Raw genomic sequence first — 14,433 nt, 5'->3', positions numbered from 1 at the left:
CACGGAAGTGTTTTGGTTTACAGCAGCCCTCAATTCCTCATAATGAGAGATCTCTTTTTTTACCACAGGCAGCAGAAGCCAGAACCCACCCTCTCCTCTTGCTCAGTCACCAGCAAATACCAGGGAAGAGCTGCACAAGGGACACTCGCCACACTGAGGGATTTGAATGCGAGAAGCTATGTCCCTGGGAGCTTACTGAAGGGCAGCAGGCTGAGGGCATGTCAGCAGCACAGCTCACTCAGACAGGTACGGAGAGAATCGGCTCCAGGTGCCGAATAAAAAAGTTTTGTTCCGTCCGTAAAAACACAGCCTTTTCCTACTGGTGCTGGAGACCACATGAACCCAATAAGCTCGGCACTGAAGTGCTTCAATATGATGCATGAACCAAAAACAGTTATAATAAACCACCAGACTGAAAACCTATTCTGTGATAGTGGGGCTGCTGGTGCAGTATGTCTGTCACATGTCACTAAGGTGAAGCTGCACTACAGTGGTGGGTGAAATGAGTCCCTTACTACATGCAAAGCTCTTTTGGATCCTTTAAAATGAAATGATCTATATAAATGCAAGGATTTATTATTATTATTATAGTAGGCCACTTTACAGTAAGCCCTCCACACTCAGGTACTCAAGTGAATTTTGATGTACCTCATTAGCTCTGGCTGTGACTCATCTCCCATGTGTACACATGTCCACTCACAGGACAAGTACACCAAACCCCAGGAAGACCGTGCTAAGCCAGTGGGTGCTCCCAGAGAGGCCTGGCCCAGGAGCCTTCCTGCGTGCGCAAGCAGCAGTGAACTCGCCCACCCCGAGCCCAGCCCTGGTTCCCTTCTGCTCCGAACAAGACAGCCGACCGGCAGTAACCTCTCCACTTCCAGGAGATTCCTGGCATTCTCCACCAGACGCACATTCTGAGCAACGCTTCTTCCTCGCCGCCTCTGATTGGCCGGCAGGCGGTGGTGTGGTGTGGGCGGGCCCCCTCGTAATTTGAGCATGCGTTTCTCACACACACATTCTCTCCTCCCCCACCCCTCCTCGTCACCACCGGCAACACACTCGTGCTCCCAAAGCCCGAGGCTGATGCAGTCGTTCGACTCCCTCGGCTCATATCTTCTCACCACACTTCTCATCCTGCCCTCTCCTCCTTATCTAAGACTTGCTTTATTCCCTTGCACCCCCTCACACAGGCATCTCTGGCATTTGATGGTTCAGTGCTGCGTTTCCTTGCCCTCTGTGCCGTCTCCTGTCTGACCTTCAGGACATGTCTGTGCTGCAGCCACGTGGCCCCCCCCCAGCAATACTTCAGTGCTGTGGTTTCCATTTCCTTGGTCACAAAACTCAGATGAGTCACTTGTTACATGCAGGATAACATCTGTTAACTATCCACAGCCCCTCCTCCCCCCCAAAAAAGTCACAGACGTTTACGATGGAGTATTTGAAATCAGAGACTTACTTAAAGGCTGAAGTCTGGTAATTGTATTTGACTAAGACCAAAGAAGTATCAGATAAATAAATCTGAATTATCATTTGCTTGTTATCTGAGCAAAGCACTCTGGAAATAAATCTTAACTAGAAACCCCCTCCTCGACTGATTCACACTCTACAGCAACAGTTCATTTAAACCGGACACAAGAAAATAGCACGACAGGATTTTCTCCTGCAGCCAAGCCCAATCCAAAATAAAGGGTTTTCTAAAAAAAAGACCTTAAAGCTCCTTTTCCTCAGTTCAAGGAACCAGAAATCTCCCATTGGCAGGAGCTTCTCATCTCCAGACCACAAGTCTATATAAGCCAATAATTCCGAAGAGGTTTAGACATGAAAGTACAAAAAAAAATGTCGTCTAATAAATCCCTACCCTCCAAACCTTGATGATAACCATCGCACTTCAATGAAAACAGTTTCTTGCCACTGCCGCAGAGATTATTTTCACTGGCAAGGCCCCAGGATAAATCTTAAAGGCTAAACTGCAGTGGCTACTGGACTGGGAGCAGAGACACCTCACTGCTGAGCTCTTCAACAGGCTGATGCCCACATGTGCAGCTACAGAACAGCACTGGTGGGCACAGCCTCCACCAGCACCTCTGCGCAATCAGACACGCTCCATTTCCAGCTCTAAACACAATCTTCAAAACAAAAGCTTTTTCCGTTTGCACAGCCTGCTGAGAGTCAGGTCCGCGTGCACATTGCTGTGCACAATCTGACCCACCCACTCCTGCAGTCATCCTGCAACATCACACTGCATCACCGTCTACGAGACGGCCCTGTGCAGACTTACTGCACTACCGCACATAGGCCGCAGCACTGAGAGACAGAAACTGAGGGGAGGAAAAAGAACCAGATCTGTTGAGATACTCTGCATGTGAACATTTCAAGCCTCGTCGCACAGCGCTTTCAAGATAGCATTTCCCTGGTGACCGATTAACAGACAAGCTCGACAACAGAGAGGCGAACAGGTTTGGGGGGAATCCTTGAAATTAAAAAAAAAGAGATTGGACTGTACTTCAGGTGGCTAGACCTCCGATGCAGATGAGAGAACTAGAATGCGAACCGACAGACACAGATTCCTCTGTGTCTCTCCACGAACTTACTGAGCCCCGAGAAGGCAGACAATGTGGAAACCCTTTCCTTAACAATGAGCAGCTCGGCAGAGGGGCCCAGAGCTTTCTACAGAAGAAATCCTGCCTTCGAAGATCAAAGACACGCCAAACACTTGGGAGGGGCTTGAGCATTGACTCAGTTTCTGCATCATTAACGCCCTGGCTTCTCTCTTTTCTCTTCCTGTTCCTTCTAAAAAAAAAAAAATGAAATAACCTTTCCATTGTGTTCACTGTTCACTTATGGAATTTCACCACCCAGCACAGCGCAGCCCACTTCCCCAGTCAGGTGGGCAATCTGAGGCATGAAACAGCTGAGAGGGAATGAGGTGAACATGAAAACTCGGCACAGAATCGAACCGAGAACCCGGGAGCCCTGAGCCAGCCAGCAGTGCTTAACACCCTACACTGGATCTTGTCACCATTTGCTTTATAATATTGGAATCGCTAATTATTTCTGCTTCTTCCTTCATCTTGGGTTTTCAGCTGAAAAGCTGCACACTTTCTCCTGGGAACACACACTCTTTAATAATAATCATCATCATCATAATAATTGAGGTGAGCAGCTGTGTCTGCATGCGTGGGCTGCAAAGGAACAAGTAACAGGTTTATTCCATGCTGAAAAAAAGGGAAGAAAGAAAACACAACATTCTGGCCGTGGAGCCTTCTTCAGGTGTGTCAATATAAATTATAATTTCTATATAAATATAATGTGTGTATATATATAATATATAATTGCTTAAACTTATACAGTGCTTTTCTGGACATTCCACTCAAAGTGCTTTACAGGTAATGGGGATCCCCTCCACCATCACAACAGCAGCCAGAGTGCGCCAGTCCGCTCCCCACACACCAGCTCTCAGTGGGGAGGAGAGCAGTGTGATGAAGCCAGTTCAGAGATGGGGGTTATTAGGAGGCCATGATGATAAAGGCCAGGGAGAAGTTTGGCCAGGACACCAGGGTAACACCCCTACTCTTTTTGTGAAACACCCTGGGATTTTTAATGACCACAGAGCGTCAGGACCTCGAGTTTAAGTCTCATCTAAAGGACGGCGCCTTTTTTCAGTAGTGTCCCCATCACTATACTGGGGCATTAGGACTCACAATGACCGCAGGGTGAGCGCCCCCTACTGGCCCCACTAACGCCACTTCCAGCAGCAGCCTTAGTTTTCCCAGGAGGTCTCCCATCCAGGCACTGACCAGGCTCACACCTGTTTAGCTTCAGTGGGCTGTCAGTTGTGAGCTGCAGGGTGATACGGAAGCTCTCTGCAAAGCTGCACAACGTCTGTGCAGGAGAGTCAGAAAAGACTGCGGGTATGGACGAGCACCCAGACCACTGTGCCAGTCCTAGGAGGCTCAAAGCAACACATGGACTGGAAAAGGACACCCCACATCCCTGTAGCCATATCGATATCTTTGAGCTCCACTCCCACTAGCCTCGGCTCCAGAGGTAAGCCCTCGGATTCACAAAGCAGCTCTGCACTATTTCTGCTTCTCAGATAGGGAGAGACGTTTTATTCTGCTCCTTCTCTGTGCTTCTGAACAAGTCATCTGAACTCAGACTGCTATGAGTTAACAGATTATTGAGAAATGCAAGGGCTCTCTGCAATGTTGGAAAGTCTAACAGCAAGCAGTAATATTTTCCAGGATAACGCCAATAACAGGGAGAGGCAATATGAATGAGGTACAGAGGTCTCACTTGTTCACAAAGTGTTTTTGAATCACAGTTTATTGTTTTCCCCATTTCTTACTGAAGGTTGGCCATGTAAAGAAAAGAGGACAAATATTTCTTGATACCAAGAGAAAGAGTTTCAGGTGAAATCAAATTCTTGACTAAGGTGCATTTTAGCCCAAAAAGTTGTGCTTGAGCTGCACATACTAGTTTAAACAAGTTTAACGAGATCTGGATAACACCCAGCAACAGCACTTGTCAACATCCGGAAAGCGCTCAATGCCCAAGTTAAGCTTGTCTCGTTTTTGGCCGTTGGTATATTTCAGATTTACAAACTACTTCAATGATCCACCAGCATCCTGCATCAACACATCTAGATGAACACATGAGTAGCTCAGGCACATACATCTGACTGTCCTTCTGTACGTAAACGCGGACTCCAGCTCCTACAGATATAGGAGTGTCTCCAGGGGTTCAGTGATGTCACAATGAGAATACAGATGTGCCCGACACACAAAGAACGGCTTATCCTTTTATGGCAGAAAGGCATTCCAATTGTGATGGAAACTATGCTGTGTGCACATCACACGCTCACAGGCACGATCAGCTGTGATATTGCAAAAGCTATTTCTGCTTCAACAGCCTGGGCACATGCAAATATAGAAATGTAACAAGTTCTCTCTAGTGCAGTAACAGCTAACAAGGTATGCACACCAGAGGCTAATTAAGTGAAGATTTTCAACCACGCTTTACATCAAGGGTAGACAGGCCCAGTGTTTGAGGATCATAGCTCCACATTTCAATTACTCAGTCATTCATTCAGACAATAATAAGTCAAATCAGCTCATCTTAGCCAAGACAAACATGCGTTTAATTGGTACCTCATATCCTGGACACAAGACAGAGCCAGTAAGAAAAAAAATTGGAACCGAGTCCTGTTTTTATCCCGTTTTTACTCTTTCCTTAACATCTTAGGCCAGCAATCTCCAATCGTGGTCCTGGGAGCTCCAAGTTCGGTAGGTCACCATTAAATCACCCATTTCTAAGGATGTAGGACAATTCCAGCATGATTGATTAAATATTCAATTTGTTAAATTCAGCAATTTACAGATTATTTAGGACTAAAATCTAAGTACTCTTTAGACTTCAAGAATCAGAGTTCTCTTAATTGGACAGATGGCTTGCTTGATTCATCAATATCTTAGAGGTGTTGCCCATCTGTAGAAGCACGTGACATATGTAAGATTGACTGGAATCTCCTGGACCGGGGCTGGACACCCCTGCTGTAGATACGCTGGAGCTCAGTTCTCAACATGGCTTTATTGATGTGACCTCCAGAGTGGAAAGAGCAGTACCTACCAGGGCATCATTCTTCCATATCGGGTCCAGGGGCTCCTGCTGACGAGAAAGCCAACAGTGGGGTCAGTAATGGCATCCCAGGCCCGACCAACGAACAGGATGATGGAGGCATAGAAAGGGTCCAGCTGGCAAAGGAAAGGGAGAGAGCAGTACATTAATGAAGAGCCATTTCTTCCATGCGGTGTAAAGCAGTATTGTAGAAGTATCTGGGTCCTAACTGGACTGCAGGCCTGGCCAGTGACAGAGGCACCTGGGAGTTTGGACACATTGCTGTAGGATATCCTGGTGCAGACATACAAGGCAATTTCAAGAAAAACGTGCTAGTAAGTGATATTTGGGCTGAAGTCCAGTGAAAGTATGAACATTGTAAACGCAATAGACACTTTGTAACCTGACTGTAATTTGCTATCCACTACAGCAGTCCTACTGTCAAAGATTTTTCTTTTAGAATGTGCCGTTACATTTCTATCTAAAGAGTATGGGGGACGCATCACCCAAAATGTGTTTAAAAACCAGCTAAGACAAACCTAGGAATGCAGACATACTTAGGGATCCCACTTTGAACCACAGAAGCACAGCCACATCTCGCTGCACTGGGAAAGCTCACACCCGAGCTCCATCGTACATCCCTCTGGCTGCCACGCCCAATGCCTGCCACTAATCACATGCTGTTCCAAGGTCTCTGGGCACGCGAGCAGACAGAGCTCACTTTTAAATAAACATCCATTTACCCCATTCCTTTGATCCCATAAACAGCACGTGGACGTGTAAAAGTGGTCTGTGAGCTCAGATTATCTTTTCTGGCATTCTGCTACCTCTCTGGGAACCAGATCTTCCATCTCGGAGTGGCAGGATTAATTGGTATCCCACTGCTTTACTGAATTAACCCTAATCAGCATCTGAACAATAAGACAATGCAAGCTCTACCACAGCAGGCCCTCAAACAGCACGTTCTCTTATCCTGGACAAGCTGATGAATGTCAAAAGCTATTGCAAAATGTTTCTGACTTAGACTACTTTGTTTTTTTTTTTTAAGCAGCGTCATCTCCTGATTATAACTTCATCTTGTCAGTGCGTTCTAGATCTATTCAGGACTGCAAGAATGTTTTATTCTGCTTTGCTAAATGGAAAGTGCTTTTCTTTTATATATTAGTCAAAGAGCATCAATAGCTCAGGTGCTGCTCCTGGGTTTCACACAACTTTGAAATCCAGGTCTATCCAGGCTCTCCCTGGGTAGAGTAACTCTCAACTCGTGCGATTACAACATCAGGTAAATTAACAAATGATGATGATGAGACAGGCCTTGAGGATGGATACAAGACTGAGCAGGACTGTGCACAAGCTACACAAATGAAGCCGAGAGACAAACTGGCACAGTAACTCCACGTGCAAATCCTCCTGGAAATCAGCTGAAAGAACAAGACGAAACTCCTGGGTTACGCCGGTCAGGCAGGTGGTTTGCATACAAGAGCTCGCAGGCCTGCGAGAACCTGCACTGGCTCGAGTCACCTCGAGCGGTCCCCGCCGCCGGCCGCACCACGCCAACGCGCCCAGACGCGTGCCCTCACCTGTGCCACGTCCAGCAGGTAGATCTGGAGGAAGAAGCCCAGGGCACACCCCGTGATCTGGTAGGGGGCGCCCCCGATGGCGTAGCAGATCTTGTTGCATACCGACAGCCCGGTCACCTGCTCGTGCTGCAACGCAAACAGACAGAAGGGGAGAGAGGAAGCAGGGGGGTTAATTCTGCTCATGGAAGGAAGGAGACACCAGCGGAAAGGGTGACTAGAAGGATTGCAGCACCCTTGTGCTCCAGACGCAAAAGCGAAGTAAATCCTTTCATCACTGATGATACAGTTGAGAGAGTCTGTCTTTCCAAATTGCATAATATGTACATATGTAACTGTGCCTGTGCAACTTCTGTAGGGGTGTAGGTTTAACAAATATCAGAACTGATTTCTCTTCCCTGTAGTTCCTAAATTACAGTACGCGTGCCCACCGAGAGCTTAGCAGTCCTCAGCCTCCTCCTAATTCAGCAGCAAGAAATGTGTGACATTTGTTAAAAGGCCATTTCTTCACCCTAACACTTTGCCTCCACATTCCCCCCCCATCACACAAGAGGCGCGGCTAAACGGTCAAGAATTTGAGTAACACATAAAATAGCACGCTTTAGTGTCTGATTACACTGCGGGCAATATAATTGATTCCAGCTTCAGTGGTCTCCTAATTAATTTGTGCTAATTTCATTTCCAGATAATGGCATTCCTGTGCTACTTCACCTTAAACCTTTGGTCGTATTTCTGGGCCCTGACGGATTTGTTCACTGTACATTAAAAGGGAATAAGCTTCATGTACCACAGAAGCACCCCCTTACCCTGCAACGCCACTGCCCCCCTCCACCGACATTAACTAGCCCTCTAGTTAAGTCAAATCCCCCCTGACATGGCACGAAATGCATTTCTTAGCAGCAAAGGGAGGTTCTGGTCATCTTTGTTTGGCCACAAGCCACGCCCAGCTTGAACTTTCTGATTGGTTGTCACAATAGGATGTTGGAGAGCTATACATGCCAGCAGTCACTATGTCAGGAGAGCACACACACACCCCTCTGACACAGCCAATCAGGTTGCAGAACCAGCTTCTCAAACCGGGTCCTGCCTAGTAAAAACCCCAGTCACATGCCAGCAAGCCCAGCAACTCTCAAATCCTCTGTGCTTCTTAAACACTCAGTGAGATTGAGATGTAAGATGTAATGTTATTTAATTTTTAAGGGCCTTATAAAGACTCAGATCTATGATCTCCATTACCCCAGGCAAAGCAACAAGACCTACACAGAAAATAGCTCTAAAAAAAAAAAGTCACTGAAATAATTAACAGACACTGCATACTTTCTTAAATCGGTCTTTTGTGCCAAGATTGTTGTAGCGATACCGTATATAAAGCATAGGTTAATGTTACAAATCAGTCAATATACAGAAGCAGATTTTTTTTGTCTAGCTGGATAAATCCTGATCTTCCAGTTCTCATTCGAGCTCAGTTCTGGTTTGTGACTTTGTGTAAGTGTATTCAGCTTCCCAGACTCAGTAGCCATCGGCGCTTGCTAATCGAAAGACACCCATAGCACCTGTCTGGGTGCTCTCAAGGACTGACCAGCAGAGTCCGGTCTCAGTCAGTCTTTCCAATGGGCCTCGTGTGTGGGCCAGAACAGAACCAGGACCACACAGCCAGGGAAACGGAGAAGGGAGCTCAGCTCCATTTCCCACCACTGAGCTGGCGTTAGGAAAAGTAACCATCTCTGGCACCGCAGAGCAGAAACAAACGATTAGCTTAAAGCGCTGGATAACCTCACAGTAAGTCCAGCCTCCAGGGCCAACTGGCAACAAAGCCAACTGCCAACAAAGCAATTAAAAACAAATTTCAGACGACTTTCTCTCATTAAATTGGCTCAATTACTAAATGTGCTTTAAACCGATTTCTAGTGTTGGAAAATTTGGTCTTTTCTTACCACAGGGGGCCTTCTGGGATTGCCCAACTAAACAAATTAAAACAATGGTAGAGCTGTTTAGGGACAAATACATTAGCAGTAATGCTGTGAAAACCTTATCTGCACGTTTAACTGGCAGCATGCGTGTACTAGTTAGACTGTAGGCACCAACTACAGAAAGATTTTCTTCAAATACGTGATGGAAGTTTTTTTTCCCTCTGTGACACCTGTTAGACATACCGTATGCAAGGGCCATATTGTCAGTTTCTTCAGAAAGATTCTAGAGAGGGAGACCAAACCTAGACAGGTGATCTCTGTACAAATAATTACATCAAAGCCTTCCAATGTTCATCTCCTCTCAGTGATGAAACTGTTGCACTATTACTCATGTGGTGAGTGAATCCTGGAGTAATGGAGCTACTCTGTATTTGAACATGGCTTCAGGTTGGCTGCACATGACCTTCACAGGGGTCACACACGACAGACAGAAACACTCACAATCCTTTATGACTCCCGTTATAAAAGATTCATCAGTGTTCATAATACTAGTATACATTATGGTCTGTCTTTGTCTCATGGGTAGCAACAGGATTAGGGTTATAATAGAAGTCATGTGTCTTTATAAAAAAAATGGCTGTAAAGGACTGAATGATGTTGGAATATTTAATCAGTCCAAGTGTTACAAAGGTTTTGTACATGCTACAACAGTCGGCATTCAAGCAGAGCATTACTTCACTTACAGACGGAAGAACTCCCTTCGGCTTTATTGCAAAATGAATGCCATTCAACGTCAAGCAGTTTGGGAGTTGGCTGAAAGGTTACGTTTCAGTCCATTCTGGATATTTTTATGTTTAAACTTCATCCAACACTTCATAAAATGAGGGGAAAAAAAGATGTTAAAAGCTCATGCAGCCTGTACTATACTTCAGCTGACCCCTTCCCTGTCCAGCCTGTCATTTCCATCAGGTAGAAATGTTGGGGGAAACGATCCCTCCAGGCTTTGGCTTCCAAAACGAAGGCTCAGTGGGCAGATGAAGTGGTGTACTCAGTCCCTATCCAGGCTGCTGCGTGTTCGGCAAGCCACATCACACAATTTCCCTTCTGCGACTCAAGAGTCACCAAACAATTACATACAACTGATCCCTGCAGGAACACCAGATCCGACGCCACCGTAAAGACAGGCTGAGCACTCAGAACGAGAAGGAGACAGCTAGGGGGTGCTTTCATGTAAGTGTGGAAGGGGGGGAGTGCATCAGCAGAATGAGAGATCAAAGTCTTCACTCCATCCCTCCGGTCTACATTTCTCTCTGTCTCACTGCTTCACCCGTCGCCTTGAAGCGAGAGACGGCGCGGGTGATGAAATCGAGGCCAGCAGCTCCAAGCCTCTGTCAGTTGTTGGCAGTGACGTCTCTGGCACACAGACACGTCCGGTGCCCATGTCAACAGAGCTACGAAGGCATGTCTGGAACAGAGGTTGCATCCGGCAGTCAGCTCACAGTCTGACCTCAGATAAGCCCAGAGGCTGTTAAACCAAACGGGTTTGTGCCCGTGTGTGGTTTAATCAAGTGGACAAAGTGCTTCTGGAGACAGGGCACATAACAATCCAGGTCCTAGAGAGCCCCAGTCCAGAGGGCTACCAATGTCACCATTGTATCACCCACTTCCAAAGATACGGGACAGTTCCAGTATGATCAATTAAACAGGGAACATGTTTTATTAAGTAGAGAATATTTAGGACTAAGATCTCTTCTCACGCTTCAAGGACAGGTAATTGAACAGATGAATTGCCTGCCTCATTAACATCTTACAGATGTTGCCAGTCTTTACTAACAGGTAACCTATAAGAACTGGGGTCCTCCTAGACCAGGGCTGGACACCCCTGCTGTATACAAACAACATGGGTTAAATTCTCAGTATGAAGATATTGTCAAAGATCTACAGCTCCCCTTGCACAGAAGGGACAAGGTCAGTAATATACTGTATGGTGTGTGTGTGTAAGTCAATCACCTCCAATTCCCAGACGACATCAGCTATAAGAGAGAAAGTAAATAAACCTGACAGTCTGAATTGAACAAGGCACATGAGCTGACCACAACCGATTGCTTTAGCCATTTACTTAGGCGATAACGTCTTTTACACACAGGATTTGGAAATAACAAAATATCTGTCACACAGCCTTAATCAAATATGTGACCACAAAAAGCACAAAAAAAAGTTTCCCTTCATTTGTTTTTTTTTACAAGAAAGCTATGTGCTACTTATCGATGTCTTGCAATACATCAGACCACAGAAAGAGCTCTTAACGATATTCTGCCACTGGAGGCCTTTATACTCACAGGTTCTCACTCAGTATTAACACTCCGTGATATTTTCTCAGGCATTACCCGACTGTTCCACGGAAAGCAGAAAACAGTAAAGCAACAGAGAACGTGTAAAAGAAAAAAAGACGTTACAACGATAGCAGATCGTGGAAGGGAAGCAGCGATAACGTTAATGTGTTCCACCCATTTCTGTGTATAAATTGACACGATCAATGCCCGTGGAAAAGCTGCCGGATTCCCTCCGCTGAGTGACGCTTGAGCCGGACCGCACGCGCAGTAGGAAGCGGACTCGGAGCCGGTGGAGCAGGAAAGGCTCGAGTCCGGCGTCCAGAGCGTTTCCTGCAAACCGATGAATGAACACCGACTTCAGCACAGGGCAAGGAGTCTACGAGTGAAACCGTTTACGTCGACATCCTGCCGGCGCTGCTTGAATCCTGACCTATTCAGCCCCGACTCTGTGCAGCGCACACCCACTTAACGAAATATTTTTCATGAACCTACCGGTGCCCGAATGACACGTATTTCACGCTTGGGCAACGCGATCTGCGAGAATAAAAAACGACCTGTACCGAGCGAAATTGCACAGAAAAATGATGTAATCGAGGCTATACGGTTAATTCTTCGGGTTAAGGATAAGGCGCTATTGGTTCCCAACTGTTACTGAACTGCTAGGAGCAGCTGTTGAAGGGAAAACGGGTGATTCATCTTTAAACCCGGCAGGTCCTAATCCGGCAAGTGAATGCGAGGGTTGGATCGGTGTTAATACCGAATAATCACGCGGGGGGAAAACCCTGACCATCAATCTAATTTTTCTGGCTACAGAGACGAGAGGTCAAAAGCTCTGAACACAATGCCGACGCCTAAAACTGTGTGCAAACTTGGCAAGAGCAGACTACAGTAAATCCCCGGTTGACTTCATCCGAGCCACATGTTTCAAGTCCAGATCGGAGGAAATTATTCAATTTTCTTCCAAGGGATTTTTTTTTAAAAAAAAAACGTTACAGAATTAAAGAAACAACAGGCGAATATTCGATGATGAAGACCTGGGTGTTACCGATATTAACACATTTTTGACAAAGCGGTTCAGTCTCCTTATCACTCGGAACTGGCGCGCACAGTTCGTGAACTCCCTGCTCCAGGATTGTAGCTGGGGAGGTTTGCCATACGGTATTTCTGTGCGTTTGTGCCACAAAACAAAAACAAAAAGACTAAAACCTGTGGCTTGTGGAAACCTGGCATAGAGCACTGATCACTGCGTGTTTCACAGCTACGAAAATATTTGCATTCCACTTCAGTCACCGAAGGAAGTTTAACAATAATAAAATAAGAATTACCTTAACGGCTAATTTGATCCCGTCTGGACTTGTCGGTTTTTGTAATAAATTCGTAGAAGAATACTGTTCCACACCTTCTCCCTTAGCCATTGGTTAGGTTATGAGTCGTTAACCGAATGAGCTGCTCTCGGTGACAGAGCCGATGTATCAGAGCAGTTACAGCAGTCTGTCTCCTGGAGCGCGTCCTGACTTTTAAGACTATGAATTGAACTCACTCTGTCACCGTGGTCGTAATACTATTGCTGTTGCTGTCGACACGCCCACAAGTCGCCTTTTTAACATTTAACCCTTTAAAGCGCAAACACGACAAAAGATAAAGTCTGCGCCTATGACTAGAACACAATAATTTAGCACATTTTAAGGGATATTAAATTCATTAATTTAATGTCATATAACCTTCATGCGCAGAAATAAAACCGTCTAAGTGAAGAGTTGAAACATCCCGTATAGACCGAACAACATGCTCTTTCTGTCGCTCCTACCATATTCACCTTGCTTTGAAGCTAGGAGCGGGGATTTTAACGCCTGTTTGTTTTATCAACAAAGGCACTATACTGTTTCTAAAGAGTCATATTTCATTATACACTGGGAGTGGAAAAGTACTGTCTATAAATCACCTGATGTAATTACTAACACCTCTTCTGTACAGCGCCTATGTGTGATGTATATTTCGTGCGCGTCCTTTTACAACGCACTTCATATAATTTACTTTATAGAATGCGTATTTCAACAACAACGACTTTTTAAAAAAAAACGTTCAATTAAAACTATTTTAAAACTCCCAAACCTAATTAAAAACGAGATTAACAGTGGGAGCAGGTGTGCGATTTGCATCCATTCCAAGGCACGCTCTGTTTTCGTGCTGGCAGCAGCTAGATTAAAATGATTTTACTTTAATTGGCACCATTGTGTGAGATTGTGCTCTCGTCACCTTTGTCTGCAACGTCAGTAGGCGCTGTTTAAAAGCAATACATTATTATGAGGTGTTTTTTGGCATCCGCTCTTGTTTCTACGGTTCTGATGCCCCCTGGCAACACAGCTGCTCGTACTTGCTTGATTTCAAGAACTAGCGGTAACTTAATTCAGAGGGAAAAATAACCTTTAGGGCCAAGGCAAATGAAAATCGACTTTTTTTTAATAAATTAAAATTTCATCCTTTCATAATATAGTGCCTTTTGCGAGTGCAGTGTCATTTATTTGATAATCACTTTATTTTGTGACGTCGGGGAAGCGTTCTGGTTGACTTTAAATGTAGCCTGACACTCCGAGGTCGAGGAATATAGTTTCATTCGGATGCAGTTATAAATACTTCAACAGCTGACTGGTACAGTAATAGTACGGATGTGCTTAGTTTGGCGTTTCAATTCTAACATACAAACTGCGAATCCACCATTGGGGTTTTTCATTTGAGTTTCCCTAAAAAAAACAACATTGTCTGATACTGTTGACCGGGACCTCTGCAGTCCTTAATATTCAAAAATACGCTTCACTTTTCCTGACAAGAGGCGTCGCTTTGAATTTTGCGAAGACCGTCGCTCTTTAATAAATCTGATATTCGCGCTTCGGTCTCTGCAGTTAAACTCCCAGGAGTTCTGGATCCTCCGCTTAATGTCGTTCAGGATAGGGATTCGAGGAAAACAGCGAGGTAATTGTCGCCTCATGAACAGATTAA

At 45.4% G+C, this 14,433-nt stretch overlaps 1 protein-coding gene across 1 annotated transcript in view; it reads right to left on the bottom strand.

Annotated features, from left to right (window-relative positions):
- Window positions 1–12,981, bottom strand: part of mfsd2ab (MFSD2 lysolipid transporter A, lysophospholipid b) — a 29,540-nt gene extending 16,559 nt beyond the window's left edge. Inside the window, exons 1-3 of the mRNA XM_088931805.1 lie at window positions 12,762–12,981; window positions 7,197–7,322; window positions 5,629–5,753 (exon numbers count right to left, since the gene is read on the bottom strand). Coding sequence (XP_088787931.1) covers window positions 5,629–5,753; window positions 7,197–7,322; window positions 12,762–12,851 — 341 coding nt within the window. The 5' untranslated portion in view covers window positions 12,852–12,981. The remainder of the gene's footprint in view (window positions 1–5,628; window positions 5,754–7,196; window positions 7,323–12,761) is intronic.
- Between the last annotated feature and the right edge of the window lie 1,452 nt (window positions 12,982–14,433).

Source organism: Atractosteus spatula, chromosome 14, assembly GCF_055471065.1.
Source record: "Atractosteus spatula isolate fAtrSpa1 chromosome 14, fAtrSpa1.hap1, whole genome shotgun sequence".
NCBI lineage: Eukaryota > Metazoa > Chordata > Actinopteri > Semionotiformes > Lepisosteidae > Atractosteus > Atractosteus spatula.
Note: the sequence above shows the minus strand (reverse complement) of the source record. Positions and strands in the feature narration are given on the sequence as shown.